The following is an 18913-nucleotide window of genomic DNA, read 5'->3' on the forward strand; positions in this document are numbered from 1 at the left end:
AACATAGGGATTCAGAAAGGAAAAGCAGACTCAAGTCTAATAAAGGAGGCCTCAGAATTCTAAAACACAGTAAATCATGAACAAAAATTTACGTTACTCTTTCAACCTTTCAGGAACCCAACAATCCTATGGCTTTAAAAAATTAAGAATGGGGGAGGGGGCCAAGATGGCTGACTAGGTAGATGCTACCTCGGATCCATCTTGCAACAAAGACTCGGAAAAACAAGTGAACCGATCACATACATGACAATCTACGAACCCTGACCAACAAACACAGATTTAAAGAGTTGACCTGAGTGACAGAGACCATGAACGAACAACTACAGGGAAGCAACGACTGTTTTTGGAGCCTGAAGCCAGCATCCCAGTCACGTAACCTTGGCGCCGGGCTTTGGACTGGCACCGGAGGAACTGACCGCGGCTTCTGAGACAGCTCAGGCATGGGCCACGGGCCTGACCCTCAGGGACAATCTCTACCCACCCAGTGCACACAGTCGACGTGCCCCTCAGGAATCTCAGATAAAACAGTCATCCCAAGCAAGATAAGTAACTTTGTCTATATTCTGGGGTGCTACTCTTTCCTGTTTTTCTGATCCCCGCTCCCCTTCCCAGGTGGCTTCATTAACATTGGAATTTCCTAAACCAGAAGGAGAACTGATCCGCGCTTTTTCTTTTCTTTTTTTTTTTTGGTCTTTTCCTAACTCATTCTTCTGGCCTGAGAGAAGCAATCACAAAAAACCCAGGGACCAAAAATCCTTCCCTAATTGGACTAAAATCACAGAACCAGCTCCAGCCAAGCATATGTGATCCACAGTCTCGGGCTTTCATCCTACAGGGAACAATGTGGCTATTATAATGCAAAGGCATTTCTGATAGGGATCTGACTGCATTTTTTTTTTAGCTGATTTACTGGAAAGACAAGTTTCCCAGGTCTGATATCTCTGCATATTCAACAGAGCCCTCACTGACCCACAACAGGGAACTGAGGGCTGAAGCTCCCCCCAGACCACCTAGCCTCCTGCCTTAGGGGTCTAAGGAGGGTGACACCTACCAATCTGTGGAGGTACTTGCACTGTGGGCCTAAGGCACAGCTGCAGAGCCCACCCACCAAGGTGCTTTAGGAATACAGACACACCTACCTCAGTGACACTTGGGGGAAGCCTGTCAGCATCCTGCCCCCCCCCGAAGTGTGAACCCCAGCTGCTACTAGACTCTGGTGCACACAACTATCATCACAACTTCTCAAGGTAGATAGGTGACAGGGTGCATCACACACTTGATGACCCAAAATCAGATTCTACTCAAGAATAGTGAATGGACTCAGACATATATATCTGGTAACAGCCCAAACCAGCTGATAATAGGTCATAAGTAAGTCAAGGTCTACAACAATCAAGACAGCACAATCCAGTAGCCCATCCACATATATTGAAAGAAAACAAAACAAGATAAGACTCAGTGAGCAAATATAGAATAAATCACTACAATATCTTAGTGATGGCTCAGAGACAGTAGTCGATATCAAACCACATAAAGAGGCAGACCATGACAGCTTCTACAACCCCCCCCCAAACAAAAGAATCGAAATCTTTCCCAAATGAAGATACAATCCTGGTATTATCAGATACAGAACATAAAAAACTAATTTACAGAATGCTTCAAGACATCAGGGATGACCTCAGAAATGAAATAAAGCAATCTGCAGAAAAAGCCAAGGAACACACTGACAAAACAGTTGAAGAACTCAAAAAGATTATTCAAGAACATAGTGGAAAAATTAATAAGTTGCAAGAATCCATAGAGAGACAGCATTCAGAAATCCAAAAGATTAACAATAAAATTACAGAATTAGACAATGCAATATGAAGTCAGAGGAGCAGACTTGAGCAATTAGAATGCAGAGTGGGAAATCTGGAGGACCAGGGAATTAACACCAACATAGCTGAAAAAAAAATCAGATACAAGAATTAAAAAAAATGAAGAAACCCTAAGAATCATGTGGGACTCTATCAAGAAAGATAAGTTGCGTGTGATTGGAGTCCCAGAACAGGGAGGGATGACGGAAAACACAGAGAGAATAGTTGAAGATCTGCTGACAGAAAACTTCCCTGACATCATGAAAGACGAAAGGATATCTATCCAAGATGCTCATCGAACCCCATTTAAGATTGATCCAAAAAGAAAAACACCAAGACATATTATCATCAAACTTGCCAAAACCAAAGATAAAGAGAAAATTTTAAAAGCAGCCAGGGATCAAAGAAAGGTCTCCTACAAGGGAGAATCAAAGTTCAGACTACTCAGCAGAAACCACGCAGGCAAGAAGGCAATGGGATGACATATACAGAGCACTGAAGGAGAAAAACTGCCAGCCAAGGATCATATATCCAGCAAAACTCTCTCTGAAATATGAAGGCAAAATTAAGATATTTACAGATAAACACAAGCTTAGAGAATTTGCAAAAACCAAACCAAGGCTACCAGAAATACTAAAGGAAACTGTTTGGTCAGAAAACCAATAATATCAGATACCAGCACAACACAAGGTCACAGAACAGAATGTCCTGATATCAACTCAAATAGGGAAATCACAAAAACAAATTAAGATTAATTAAACAAAAATGCTCAAAACAGGGAATCATTGAAGTCAATATGTAAAAGATCACAATAATCAAAAACAGGGACTAAATACAGGTGGCATAGAACTGCCATATGGAGAGGGATACAAGGCAATATAGGACAATACAAGTTAGGTTTTTACTTAGAAATATAGGGGGAAATATTAAGGTAACCACAAAGAGGTATAACAACTCCAAGACTCAAAATAAAAACCAAGAAAAACGTAACAACTCAGCAAACATAAAGTCAAATACTATGAAAATGAGGAACACACAATTTACAAAGAAAAACGTCTCAGCACAAAAAAGTAAGTGGAAAAATTAAATTGTCAACAACACACATAAAAAGGCATCAAAACGACAACACTAAACACATACTTATCTATAATTACGCTGAATGTAAATGCACTAAACGCACCAATAAAGAAACAGAGAGTCTCAGACTGGATAAACAAACACGATCCGTCTATATGCTGCCTACAAGAGACACACCTTAGACTTAGACACACAAACAAACTAAAACTCAAAGGATGGAAAAAATATATTAAGCAAAGAATAAGCAAAAAAGAGCAGGAGTAGCAATATTAATTTCTGACAAAATAGACTTTAAACTTAAATCCACCACAAAGGATAAAGAAGGACACTACATAGTGATAAAAGGGACAATTGACCAGGAAGATATAACCATATTAAATATTTATGCACCCAATGACAGGGCTGCAAGATACATAAATCAAATTTTAACAGAACTGAAAAGTGAGATAGACACCTCCACAATTATAGTAGGAGACTTCAACACACTACTTTTGGAGAAGGACAGGACATCCAGTAAGAAGCTCAATAGAGACACGGAAGACCTAATTACAACAATCAACCAACTTGACCTCATTGACTTATACAGAACTCTCCACCCAACTGCTGCAAAGTATACCTTTTTTTTCTAGCACACATGGAACATTCTCTAGAATAGACCACATATTAGGTCATAAAACAAACCTTTGCAGAATCCAAAACATCGAAATATTACAAAGCATCTTCTCAGACCACAAGGCCATGAAAGTGGAAATCAGTAACAGAAAAACTAGGGAAAAGAAATCAAATACTTGGAAACTGAACAATACCCTCCTGAAAAAAGACTGGGTTATAGAAGACATTAAGGAGGGAATAAGAAATTCATAGAATGCAATGAGAATGAAAATACTTCCTATCAAAACCTCTGGGACACAGCAAAAGCAGTGCTCAGAGGCCAATTTATATCGATAAATGCACACAAACAAAAAGAAGAAAGAGCCAAAATCAGAGAACTGTCCCTACAACTTGAACAAATAGAAAGTGAGCAACAAAAGAATCCATCAGGCACCAGAAGAAAACAAATAATAAAATTAGAGCTGAACTAAATGAATTAGAGAACGGAAAAGCAATTGAAAGAATTAACAAAGCCAAAAGCTGGTTCTTTGAAAAAATTAACAAAATTGATAAACTATTGGCCAGACTGACTAAAGAAATAGAGGAAAGGAAACAAATAACCCGAATAAGAAACGAGATGGGCCACATCACAACAGACCCAACTGAAATTAAAAGAATCAGATTATTATGAAAAATTGTACTCTAACAAATTTGCAAACCTAGAAGAAATGGATGAATTCCTGGAAAAACACTACCTACCTAAACTAACACAATCAGAAGTAGAACAACTAAATAGACCCATAACAAAAAAAAGAGATTGAAATGGTAATCAAAAAACTCCCAACAAAAAAAAGCCCTGGCCTGGATGGCTTTACTCCAGAGTCCTACCAAACTTTCAGAGAAGAGTTAACACCACTACTACTAAAGATATTTCAAAGCATAGAAAATGACGGAACACTACCTAACTCATTCTATGAAGCCACCATATCCCTGATACCAAAACCAGGTAAAGATATCACAAGAAAAGAAAACTACGGACTTATATCCCTCATGAACATGGATGCAAAAATCCTCAACAAAATTCTAGCCAATAGAATTCAACAACGTATCAAAAAATTAATCCAGCATGACCAAGTGGGATTTATACCAGGTATGCAAGGCTGGTTTAATATTAGAAAAACCATTAATGTAATCCACCATATAAATAAAACAAAAGACAAAAACCACATGATCTTATCAATTAATGCAGAAAAGGCATTTGACAAAGTCCAACACCCATTTATGATAAAAACTCTCACCAAAATAAGAATTGAAGGAAAATTCCTCAACATAATAAAGGGCATCTAATACAAAGCCAACAGCCAACATCACTCTAAATGGAGAGAGCCTGAAAGCATTTCCCTTGAGAACGGGAACCAGACAAGGATGCCCTTTATCACCGCTCTTATTCAATGTTGTGCTAGAGGTCCTAGCCAGAGCAATTAGGCTAGACAAAGAAATAAAGGGCATCCGGATTGGCAAGGAGGAAGTAAAATTATCTCTATTTGCAGATGACATGATCTTATACACAGAAAACCCTAAGGAATCCTCCAGAAAACTACTGAAACTAATAGAAGAGTTTGGCAGAGTCTCAGGTTATAAGATAAACATACAAAAATCACCTGGATTCCTCTACATCAACAAAAAGAACATCGAAGAGGAAATCAACAAATCAATACCATTCACAGTAGCCCCCAAGAAGATAAAATACTTAGGAATAAATCTTACCAAAGATGTAAAAGACCTATACAAAGAAAACTACAAAGTACTACCACAAGAAACTAAAAAGTACTTACTTAAGTGGGAAAACATACCTTGCTCATGGATAGGAAGACTTAACATAGTAAAAATGTCTATTCTACCAAAAGCCATGTATACATACAATGCACTTCCGATCTAAATTCCAATGACATTTTTTAATGTGATGGAGAAACAAATCACCAACTTCATATGGAAGGGAAAGAAGCCTCGGAGAAGCAAAGCATTACTGAAAAAGAAGAAGAAAATGGGAGGCCTCACTCAACCTGATTTCAGAACCTATTATACAGTCACAGTAGTCAAAACAGCCTGGTACTGGTACAACAACAGACACATAGACCAATGGAATAGAACTGAGAACCCAGATATAAATCCATCCACATATGAGCAGCTGATATTTGACAAAGGCCCAGTGTCAGTTAATTGGGGAAAAGGTAGTCTTTTTAACAAATGGTGCTGGCATAACTGGATATCCATTTGCAAAAAAAAGAAACAGGACCCATACCTCACACCATGCACAAAAACTAACTCCAAGTGGATCAAAGATCTAAACATAAAGACTAAAACGATAACGATCATGGAAGAAAAAATAGGGACAACCTTAGGAGCCCTAATACAAGGCATAAACAGAATACAAAACGTTGCCAAAAATGACGAAGAGAAACCAGATTACTGGGAGCTCCTAAAAATCAAACACCTATGCTCATCTAAAGACTTCAGCAAAAGAGTAAAAGGACTGGGAAAGAATTTTCAGCTATGACATCTCCGACCAGCACCTGATCTCTAAATTCTATATCATTCTGTCAAAACTCAACCACAAAAAGACAAACAACCCAATCAAGAAGTGGGCAAAGGATATGAACACGCACTTCACTAAAGAAGACATTCAAGCAGCTAACAGATACATGAGAAAATGCTCTCCATCATTAGCCATTAGAGAAATGCAAATTAAAACTACGATGAGATTCCATCTCACTCCAACCAGGCCGGCATTAATCCAAAAAACACAAAATAATAAATGTTGGAGAGGCTGCAGAGAGATTGGAACTCTTATACACTGCTGGTGGGAATGTCAAATGGTACAACCACTTTGGAAATCTATGTGGCGTTATCTTAAACAATCAGAAATAGAACTACCATACAACCCAGAAATCCCACTCCTCGCAATATACCCTAGAGAAATAAGAGCCTTCACACAAACAGATACATGCACACCCATGTTTATTGCAGCTCTGTTTACAATAGCAAAAAGCTGGAAGCAACCAAGGTGTCCATCAACTGATGAATGGTTAAATAAATTGTGGTATATTCACACAATGGAATACTACGCATCGATAAAGAACAGTGAGGAATCTGTGAAACATTTCATAACTTGGAGGAACCTGGAAGGCATTATGCTGAGCGAAATTAGTCAGAGGCAAAAGGACAAATATTGTATAAGACCACTATTATAAGATCTTGAGAAATAGTATAAACTGAGAAGAACACACACTTTTGTGGTTACGAGGAGGGGAGGAAGGGAGGGTGGGAGAAGGTTTTTTAGTGATTAGTTAGTAGATAAGAACTGCTTTAGGTGAAGAGAAAGACAATACTCAATACATGGAAGGTCAGCTCAACTGGACTGGACCAAAAGAAAAGAAGTTTCCGGGATAAACTGAATGCTTCAAAGGTCAGCGGAGCAAGGGCAGGGGTTTGGGGGCCATGGTTTAAGGGGACTTCTAAGTCAATTGGCAAAATAATTCTATTATGAAAACATTCTGCATCCCACTTTGAAATGTGGCGTCTCGGGTCTTAAATGCTAACAAGCGGCCATCTAAGATGCATCAGTTGGTCTCAACCCACCTGGAGCAAAGGAGAATGAAGAACACCAAGGTCACATGATAACTATGAGCCCAAGAGACAGAAAGGGCCACATGAACCAGAGACCTACATCATCCTGAGACCAGAAGAATTAGTTGGTGCCCGGCCACAACTGATGACTGCCCTGACAGGGAGCACAACAGAGAACCCCTGAGGGAGCAGGAGGTCAGTGGGATGCAGACCCCAAATTCTCATAAAAAGACCATACTTAATGGTCTGACTGAGACTAGAGGAATCCCGGTGGTCATGGTTCCCAAACCTTCTGTTGGCCCAGAACATGAACCATTCCCGAAGACAACTCATCAGACATGGAAGGGACTGGACAGTGGGTAGGAGAGAGATGCTGATGAAGAGTGAGCTATTTGTGTCAGGTGGACACTTGAGACTGTGTTGGCATCTCCTGTCTGGAGGGGGGATGGGAGGATAGAGAGAGTTGGAAGCTGGCAAAATTGTCACGAAAGGAGAGACTCGAAGGGCTGACTCATTGGGGGAGAGCAAGTGGCAGTACGGAGTAAGGTGTATATAAACTTATATGTGACAGTTTGACTTGATTTGTATAAATCCAGAATTATTTCATCTTGAGACCCTTAATTCACTATATCTGCAAAGACCATATTTTTTAATAGGGTCACATTCTGAGGTTCCAGCTGGACATACATTTGGGGGAGACATAATGCACTACACTAGGTGATTCATATGCAGATTAGAGTTTGAGAGGCACTGATCTAGCTGACAGTGTGTGCCTCCAGGGATAAGAAGCCCCTCATTTTAACTGTTTTTCCTTTTACATCCTGGTTAACTATTATAACACATTACTCTTCCAAAAGCTGAAATTTGCGTCCTTGTGATTTTTATCAGGTGCACTTAATTCTAATGTCTAAATTGAAAAGGCACTTTGGGGATATTTGTCCAGAGGATGCCCTCCCTCTCTAAGAACTGGGCTCTGTCTCACAAACACTATGATGGAGCCCTACAGTCTTATTTACGCTGTCCAAGCTGATTTGGTCAGAAGATGACATGACAGAAGATATCCCAATGAGCATCTTACCCCATCCCTGTGTCCCCCCTGCCCATGGAATTTGGAATTGAAGCTTTGAGATTACAATCAGGTGGGTCTTTGAAATTCTCATCGTGGTGTTCATATTCTGCCAGGAGCATGGAGAAGCCTGGAAATACACTTGACAGAATAAGAGAGGAGAATAATTTAGACATGCAAAAAAATATTTGGACAAGAGACACAATGGACATTATGGGGATAATGGAGAGAAAAGCTGCATTAGACCCTGGTAGCTTTCAAGTTCCAATCAGACACGCAAATACCCACCCTCTGGAGGGGATGGTAAACATATTGGAGGAGATGGTGAACATACTGGTTGAGAGTAGCAAGTCTGGAGACAGAGTACCAGGGTTTGATGACGAACTCTGACACACTTATTAGCTGTCTAACCATGGGCATGTACTTAACTTCTGTGTGCTTTTTTTTTTTTTTTTACTTGTAAAATAGAGATCATCATAGGCGTATAAAATTTTTGAGGGAACAATTGAGTTACATATGTAAATCACTTGGGAGAGTGTCTGCAAATAGAAGTCTTACGTTAAGTATTAGCTAGAAGCTTTATATAAGTATTAACTAATACTATCATTGGAATCTAAACTAGATTATTTGTATTTTCATTATGCTCAGTGTAATGTCATATAGTTTCAAGAACTATAATAAAGTTGATCCTAAAATATTATATTTGTCCCTGATTTTAATGCACGTGCTTCTAAATGTTTTCCACTTTTTATGATGTTGATGTAGATCTTAAATACCATATCTTCAACATGGAAAAAAAGTGTCTATTTAGAGAACTATATGAGAATTTTTTATATAGACAAAGGAAGATGAAATTTATCTTACACTTGTGTAGTGTACCTTGAGATCATATTCACACTGACAGCTCAGAAAATCTTTTGTCCTATAAATCAGTCAAGCAGTTTTAAAGATTTTAATGACTTTATAAAAAGCTTTATGATCATACAGATATTGGTTGGATCTGGGCTCCATTACTTATTAGCAGAAGGTTGAGAAAAATAAAAGATAATATATGTATACACTCACACACACACACACTTAGTATGCTGTAACATCACCAATGGATAAAACGTTACCATGCAATGTTGATCTTTGATGTGATTTTTAAATGTTACATTTCCACATTTTCCTAACTTTTCACAACAAGCATTTATAAAACAGAAATCAATTTCAGAAACTAAACAACAGAGATCTTTTTTTTTTTACACTGCTGAATGAATTTCAGGTAGTTCAATACATTATTAATGCCACACAGCTGCCCGGGAAACTCAACTAATGCATTTCATGATTTGATATGAGAATAAAGAAAAATGTAAGACAGCAGAGAAAAGTGATAAAGGGAAAGAAGGTAAGAGAGAGAGAAAATGCAGAGGGGGAGATAAAAGTAACAAAAGATGTGGATGAGTTACTTCCTATGTGTGTGACTCGGTGCCTGATGACTCACGCCTTCTATGTCCCGCTCTACTGACTATTAGAAATGACAGAGGTGACAGGGAGTTAAATAAACTCAAGGTATCTCTCTATGTTCCCTATCTGAAAGCTTTACTGACCATGAGTCTAGTTACAATACCAGAGAAAATGGTGGCAAAGGAGCCTCAGAAACAATTACTGAAGAGAAACTATCAGAAAGTGGAAAATAAACTGAGTTAGAAATAGTGACAAATGGTAGTTTGATGATTCAGAATTTTAAAATTCTCTGACCATTGGAAGGTGAAGCAAAAATCCCCTGGGGAAATAAAAAGAAATTTAAACCCTAGAACTGTACTTACTTTTCCAGATCAAGTGAAGATTTCAAGAAAAATTGCCTCCAAGATTTCAGTGCAGATGAAGCAAATCTTCCTGGCTTTGGAAAAAAGAAAACATAATTTTGTTTGAGGCAAATGGTGATAACATAAAGATCATAGAACAGTCTGAGACAGAATTGACAGTTTCAGAAGTGGTCAAATTTGCTTTGGTACACAGTTGGTAAAGCACACTGCACAAGTGGAAGATGTTACTCTTTCAACCTTTCAGGAACTCAACAATTCTACGGTTAAAAAATTAAGAAATGTGTTGTTGTTAGGTGCTATCGATTCAGCTCCGATTCATAGTGACTCTGTGTACAACAGTACGAAACACTGCCCAGTCCCATGCCATCCTCACAATTGTTCCTGTGGAAATGTTGCAGAATAAAAATTGTTAGTGGCGTTTTCAAATTTACTGCCTCTGGGGAGGGTGGGGTTGCCATGAGTTGTAAGCAAGTCTAGGCCAACCTTTTTTTTTCTAGGAAGAGTAGCACTTGATAAACACAGTACCATTTTCTTTTCTAATTTTATCTGACGGCAAATAAAATCTTAACCCTTAGAAAAATGGTCTATTACTTAAGTCAGTTAAATAGTTGATATTCAAAATTAAGATAATACTGAAAAAGCCCTATAGTCCTCTGAACAACAAAGGCACAGAGATTGAGAACCTCTGGAGAAAGCAAAAAATGAGATACAGGATTAAAGTATTCTCCTTGAGGACAGGAAGCAGACAAGGATGTCCTTTATCACCACCCTTATTCAACATTGTTTTGGAAGTGCTAGTGAAAAAACAAAGCAGGAAAAGACAATGAAGGATATCCACATTGATAAGAAGTAAAACCATCCCTATTTGCAGAAGATATGATCCTATACATAGAAAGCTATTGGAACTAATAGAAGCATTCAGCAAAGTGTTAAGATACAAGATCACCACAAAAAAATCAGTTGTATTCTTCTATATCGACAAAGAGAACTGTGAAAAGGAAATCAGGAAAACATTACCATTTATACTAGCTCACAATCATTAGCAATTAAAGAGAGGCAAATCAAAAGTACAATGAGATACCATCTCCCCCCGACATTATTGCCACTAATAAAAAAGATTTTTTAAAAAGAAAATAATGTTGGTGAGGATGTGGAGAGATTGGACCTCATACACTACTGGTGGAAATGTAAAACGGTACAACTGTTAAGGAAAATGGTATGGCACTTCCTCAAAAAGCTAGAAATAGAATTACCATATGATCAAACAATCCCACTCCCAGGTATATACACTAAAGAAATAAGAGCTGTGACACAAATAGGTATATGCACACCCATGTTCATTGCAGCATCATCAACAATAGCAAAACTGTGGAAGCAACCAAAGTGCCCATCAACAGAAGAATGGATTAACAAACTGTGGTACATACAATGGAATACTACACAACAACAAAGAATAATCATAAATCTTCAAAACATTTCACAACATGGATTAGTCCGGAGGGGATTATGCTGAGTGAAATAAGTCAATTGCGAAAAGACAATTATTGTATGAGACCTCTTTTATAAAGTAACAACTAAAGGTTTACACACAGGAAAAAAAAAAAACTCTTTGATCATTACCAGGGATGGGAAGGGCAGGGAGGGAAAATTAACAAGGTGATACTAGACATGAGTTAATATTGGTGAAGGAAAAGGCAACATACAATATGAGAGAAGTCAGCAAAACATGACCAAGTCGAGAGGACACTGAGAGAAACACCTGGATAACGGACAGCAATGGTAACTACTATAACATAGACAATTCTGCAACAATAGAATCAATGAACAATAATCTATGAATGGATACATAGGTATGCCAAGCATGAGGGAGGGGGTAAGGGAGCACACCCACTGGCAGATACAGGTTCGGTAAAGGAAATATCTAAATACATGACTGTAGGTGCTCCTTATCTATCAATGTAGACAACAGAGCATGCAAGTGGCACAGTCAAGGAAACCTCTTAGACATAAATAAACACCTCATGGGATGAAGTTCCAGGCTTGAAGGCAAAGGACCATAGACTCTGGGGACATGTATGTCAATGGGCACAATATATTTCTTAAAGACAACATTCCACATCCTACTTTGGGGAGTAGCATCTGAGGTCTTAAAAGCTTGTGATTGGCCATCTAAGATACAACTATTGGTCTCTTCTACTCCGGAGCATAGGAGAGAGAAAAAAAAAAAAACTCAAGGGAGCAATTAGTCCAAGAGACTAATGGATCACATGGACCGTATCCTACACTACCCCGGCACCGGAAGAACTAGGTGGTGCCTGGGTATCACTACCGACCGCTTTGGCTGTTATTATAACAAAGGGTCTCAGACTGAGTGAGATTAAAATGTAGAACAAATGATCAAATTCACAAAAAAGACCAGACTTAGTGCAGAACCCACAAGACTGTGGTTCCCAGGGACCTTTCCAACTCTGAATTGAAGACACAACTGAAATTCACCATTCAGCCAAAGATTCCAAAAAAACAAACCCAGTGCCGTCAAGTCGTTCTGACTCATAGCAACCCTGTAGGACAGAGTAGAACTGCCCCTTAGCCAAAGACTAGGTGGGCCTAAAAAACAAACAACAACACACTTGAGGAAAGTGCTTCTTAGATCAATCAAGTATATGAAATCAAATGAGCAAAACCAGCCCAAAAACAAGGACAAGAGGGTGAGAAGGAACAGGAAAACTGGGGAAATGCAACCAGGGAAGCTGGGGTGGAAAAGGAAAGGAGGGACCTGACACTATGCAAGATTGCAACCAATGCCATGAAACAATTTGTGTACATATTTTTGAATGAACATTGTAAAGAACGGAAATTCCACAACACTTAATTGTGCACATGAGGAACCTTTACATAGATCAAAAAGCAGTTGTTCGGACACAACAAGGGGATACTGACTGGTTTAAGTGTTGAAGAGCAAAGATGTCACCCTGAAGACTAAGGTGCGCCTGACCGAAGCCATGGTATTTTCAATCACATCATATGCATGTGAAATCTGGACAATGAATAATGAAGACCGAAGAAGAGTTGACAACTTTGAATTGTGGTGTTAGCGAAGAATATTTCGTTCTGTTGTGCATAGGATTGCTATGAGTCGGAACCGACTGGACGGCACCTAACAGCAACAACAAGTCTTCCTAGCCAAGACCATGGTATGTTTTTCCATTTATGTAGGTCTCTTTTGGTTTCTTGCAGTAGTGTTTTGTAGTTTTCTTTTATGTCCCTGGTTAGATTGATTCCTAAGTATTTTATCTTTGGAGGGCCATATTGTAAATGGTATTGTTTTCCTGATTTCCTTTTCACAATTCTCTTTGTTGATGGAGTGGACATCAACTAATTTTTGTATGTTAATCTTGTATATTCCCACTTTGCTGAATTTTTCTATTAGTTCCAATAGCTTTCTCATGAAATCCTTAGAATTTTCCATGCATAGAAATGCATATCATCTGCAAATCATCACCAATGTGGATGCCCTTTATTTCCTTTTTTTGTCTTATTACTCTTGCTAAGACTTCCAATGCAATGTTGAATAACAATGGTTATAAAAGGCATCGTTGCCTGGTTCCGGTTCTCAGGGAAATATTTTCAAATTCTCTCCTTGGAGCATAATATTGGCCATTGGTTTTGTATAATTCCCTATTACGTTGAGAAATTTCCCTTCTATTCCTGTTTTGTTAGACTTTTTATCAGGAATGGATGATGGAGTTTACCAAATACCTTTTCTGCATCAATTGATATGATTGTGTGATTCATGTGATTCTTTTCCTTTTTTTTTTTTTATACATTGGATGCAATTGATTGCTTTCCTAATGTTGAAGCAACCTTGCATGCCTAGTATGAATCCCACTTAGTCACGAAGTGTTATTTTTTTAATATGCTGTTGTATTTTATGAGTTTTTTGTTGTTGTTGATCATTTTTACATCTATATTAATGAGGGAAACCCTGGTGGCGTAGTGGTTAAGTTCCACGGCTGCTAACCAAAGGGTCTGCAGTTCGAATCCGCCAGGCACTCCTTCGAAACTCTATGGGGCAGTTCTACTGTGTTCTATAGGGTCGCTATGAGTCGGAATCAACTCAATGGCTCTGGGTTTAGTTTTTGGTTTTATATTAATGAGGGAAATTGGACTATAGTTTTCTTTTTTAGTGGTGTCCTTCCCTAGCTTTGGTATTAAGGTTATGCTGGCTTCATAGAATGAATTGAAGACATTCCTTTTCTATGTTCTGGAATAGTTTGAGTAGAACTGGTGTCAACTCTTCTCTGAATGTTTGGTAGAATTCTCCAGTGAAGCCATCTGAACCAAGGCTTTTTTTTTTCCACTTGGGAGGGTTTTTTTTTACCCCTTCAATTTATTCATTTGTTGTAGGTCTTTTCAAATTTTCTACCTCACTTTACGTTAGTTTATTTATGTGGTGTGTGTCTAGAAATTTGTTCATTTCCTCTAGGTTTCCAAATTTGTTGGGATAGAATTTTTCATAGTATTCTGTTATGATCCTTTTTATTTCAGTATGCTCTGTAGTAAAGTCATCCATCTCATTTCTTATTTGTGTTATTTGCACCTTCTCCCATTTTTCTTTTGTTACTTTGGCCAGTGGCTTGACAATTTTATTAATCCTTTCAAAAACCCAGCTTTTAGTCTTGTTGATTCTTTCTACTGCTTTACTGTTCTCTGTTTCAGTTATTTCTGCTCTAATTTGTATTATTTTCTTTCTTCTGGCAACTGCAGGCTTCTTTTGCTGCTCTTTCTAATTTTCAATTTGTTGGGTTAATGTCTTGAGTTTTGTCCTTACTTCTTTTTTGAATTGTGCATTTATTACTATAAATTGACCTCTGAGCATTGTTTTTTCAGTCTCATTGGCTTTGTTATGTCATGGTTTCATTTTCATTTGATTCCAAGGATTTTTTAAAGTTCATTTTTGATTTATTCTATTACCCCGTAGTTTTTAAGCAGAGTGTTACTTAAATTCCACTTATTAGATTTCTTTCATTGCTATTCGTGTATCGATTTCTACTTTTGTATTGTTGTTCTCAGAGAAGATGCCTGTCAGAATTTGGTTTGACATTGTATTGAATATGATAAGATATTTTGGGGGAGAACTGACATCCTAACTATATTACATCTTCCAAGTCATGGACCTGGTATATATTTCTTTATATTTCAGTCTTCATAATTTGTCTCAGAAATATTTTATAGTTTTTAGTGTAAAGAGTTTGCATACATTTTAAATATTTATTCCTATGTATTTTGATGTTATGGGAAGTGCTGTATTTAAACTTAAATTTTCCACTTTGTTAGCATAATATACAAACATATTTTTGTATATTAACCTTGTGCCCTGCAACCTTGCTAAATTTATGCATTAAGTTCCAAAATTATTTTTTATACAGTGCTTTAGACTTTCCGTGTATACAATGATGTTGTCTACAAATAGTTTTATTTCTTCCTTTCATCTCTTTATACCTTTATTTTATCATACCTCCAATACGATGTTGAAAAGAAGTTATGAGAGCAGAGATTTGTTTCTTTCCTCTCTTCTGCTTTTACGTAGTATTCCGGCATTAAATATGATGTAGATGCTATTGATAAAGCTGAGAAATTTCCTTTCTATTCCTAGTTGGCTGAGTGTTGAATTTTGTGAAATGCTTTTTGTGCATGTATTGAAGTGATTCTATAACTTTCTTTTTAGGCCCGTTGATAAGATTGGTTACCTTGATTTTGAAATGTTGAGTCAACTTAACCTTTATAAATTTCCGATTTCAGCTCTCAAAATTTTGTTGAGATTCGTTGCATATATGTTGATTAGTGATATTGGTCAATAATTTTTTTTTGCATAGTATCCGTGTGTGTATGTGTGTCAAGGTTTTGCTGGTCTTAGAAAATGAGAAGAGTTTTTTCCTCCTCTAGTTTCAGAAAGGGTTTGCATAAGATTACCATTATTTTTGCCTTTGCATGTTTGATAGACTTCATCAGTAAAACCATCTGGTCCTGGAGTTTTCTTCACAAAAAAGTTTGGGTTTACAAATGCAATTTAAAAAATAAGTCCAGAGCTACGCAGAGTTCCTATTTTTTCTTGAGCTTTACTAGGTTTTGTTATTAAAGAAATGTGTTTATTTCATATAAGATGTCAACTTTTTGGCATAATATTGTTTATACTAATTTCTTACTGTTATTTTCATGTCTGAGCTTTGTAATGACCTAATTGATACTACTAATTTGTGATTTTCCCATTTTTTACTTGATCCTTCTTTCTAGGCATTTGTTCAATTAGTAGTATTTTCAAGGAATCTAATTAAGGATTTTTAGTATTATTTTCTCTTATCATTGATTTATTCCCTTCTATTTACTATTTCGTCCCTTTTACCTGCTTTGAGTTCGTGTTATAATTTGTTCTAAACTTCTTCAGGTAGAAGCTTAGATCATTGATTTAGATCTTTTTTCCATTCTAATATTAATACTTAAACCTATAAATTTTCCTCAGTGCAGTTCTTTAACTGCCTCCGACGAAATTTCTGTTGTTTTTACTGCCTTTAAATTTTAAATAATTGAAGCTTTAATTGTTATATTAGGCACCAATGAGTAAGAGAAAAAGCTCTCAGTGAGGGAACTAAAATGTCTCAAGCCACTTATAAAATAATTGCACATATTAGAGTCTGAATTATGAAAATGACTTCAATAAGAACTGAGAAATAAAAAGATGACTCAAGCCTAACACAAAACCTAAGCATTGTAATAAACAGTAAGCCAAGAACAAAAATTTGAGCTCCGAGTCTTTATTATCTCCAAGATTTTATATCTAATCCTATTTTTGCCATGAAAGAGAAAATGAAGTTAAAGATAGCATGTTTTTAGAAATAACCATCACCACTTGAAACAAGTAGATACTTTCAAATTAGTTCTGTTCCAAAGTTGGAAATTACTTTTAGGAAAGTAAAATCATAAAATGTCATAAATGTCAGGAAAGGCAGAGAGATGTGAACAACAACAACAAAAAAAAAAATCAGAATTTCAGAATGCCAGTCTGGTTCCTGGATATTCATGGATTCTTCTTGTCCAGCCGCAAGACAAACATTTTTGTCACTCATTTAAAATGACAAGCCCCACAAGATTTTTCAATGCGCCTTTTATGTCCTTGTTCCTCAGGCTGTAGATAAAGGGATTCAGCATGGGTGTGACTATGGTGTACATCCCTGAGGCTATTGCACTAGACCTACAATTTTGGGCAGTGGCAGAACTGAGGTAGACCCCAAGGCCTGTACCATAAAACAAAGAAACAACTGAAAGGTGAGACCCACAAGTGGAAAATGCCTTATATTTCCCCCTTGCTGATGTAATTCTCAGTATGGAAGAGACAATCCGAGAATACGAAAATATGATACCAGTGAGGGGAATAATAGCTACCACCACAGTTGCAAAATACATCTCTATGATACTGAGGAGGGTGTCAGAACAGGCAAGTTGGATGACCTGATTGATTTCACAGAAGAAGTGGGGAATTTCCAAGTTAGTACAGAAGGACAGTTGCAACACTAACAAACCATGTACCAGAGAGTCCAGACCACTCAATATCCAGGACAACAGCAGCAGCAAGCCGCAGAGTCTGGGATTCATGATGACTGTGTAGTGCAGTGGGTAACAGATGGCCACAAACCGGTCATAGGCCATTATAGAAAGGAGAAAACTATCTAACTCTGCAAAAAGGATGAAAAAATACATTTGGGAAAGGCAGCCTTGATAGCTGATGGTTTTGTTATGGGTGTGGATATTCAGCAGCATCTTTGGGATAGTGGTGGAGGTGAAACATATATCTGCAAAGGAAAAGTTGGCAAGGAAGAAGTACATGGGAGTGTGGAGATGGGAGCTAGTGATGGTGGCCAAGATGATGAGAAGGTTCCCAATAACTGTGACCAAGTACATGGACAGGAACAGCCCAAGAAGAAGGGATTGCAGTTCTTCCACTTCTGAGAGTCCAAGGAGAATAAATTCTAAAACCTCTGTGTGGTTTCTTGGTTCCATGTAGCTGGTGTGACTGTCAAGAAAGTGAAAAGAACAGTAATACTTTACAAAAAAAATACACATCATCAACCAGCAGCACTACTACAGATTATAAATTTTAAATGAATAAATGTAAATAAAAGTATTATATTTGACACATACAATAAATAAAAGCCTGTATTTTGTCAATAGACTAGGTTCAGCTGAATTTTCAGAGGATTAAAAATGCAGCCATTCTTTCCACCTCTGTCCACCCTTCCAAGTTAGCAAACAAATCCCTAACGATAACTACCATACCAAGCACTACTCTTTCTACATACATTTCTCTGAGATAGAATCATCTAGTTCCTTGCTCCTCAGAGTGTGATCCATGACTAGCAGCAACAGCCTCACCTGGAAGCTTGTTAGAAATGCAGGCTCGGTAGACTGCCCCTACTGAACCAGAATCTGTATTTTAACAAGTTTCCAGGTGTATTAGTTTCCTGTCATTGTTGTATTCTTGTTAGGTGCCCTCGAATCCGCTCCAACTCATAGCGACCCTATGCACAACAGAAGGAAACACTGCCCGGCCTTGAGCCATCCTTAAAATCATTGTTATGCTTGAGCTCATTGCTGCAGCCACTGTGTCAATCCACCTCGTTCAGGGTCTTCCTCTTTTCCGCTGACCCTGTACTCTGCCAAGCATGATGTCCTTCTCCGGGGACTGATCCCGCCTGACAACATGTCAAAAGTATGTAAAACGCAGTCTCGCCATCCTTCCTTCTAAGGAGCATTCTGGTTGTATTCCTTCTAAGACAGATTTCTTCATTCTTTTTGCAGTCCATGGTATATTCAATGTTCTTTGCTAACACCAC

General features: G+C 37.7%; 1 protein-coding gene across 1 annotated transcript; it reads right to left on the reverse strand.

The window, feature by feature from the left end:
* Window positions 1-17116: 17116 nt before the first annotated feature.
* LOC100668927 (olfactory receptor 7A10-like) lies at window positions 17117-18419 on the reverse strand. The gene has a single exon (XM_064280837.1). The coding sequence runs from the start codon at window positions 18144-18146 to the stop codon at window positions 17142-17144; it is 1005 nt and encodes a 334-aa protein (XP_064136907.1). The 5' UTR covers window positions 18147-18419; the 3' UTR covers window positions 17117-17141.
* Between the last annotated feature and the right edge of the window lie 494 nt (window positions 18420-18913).

This window comes from Loxodonta africana, chromosome 3, assembly GCF_030014295.1.
Source record: "Loxodonta africana isolate mLoxAfr1 chromosome 3, mLoxAfr1.hap2, whole genome shotgun sequence".
NCBI classification, from domain to species: domain Eukaryota; kingdom Metazoa; phylum Chordata; class Mammalia; order Proboscidea; family Elephantidae; genus Loxodonta; species Loxodonta africana.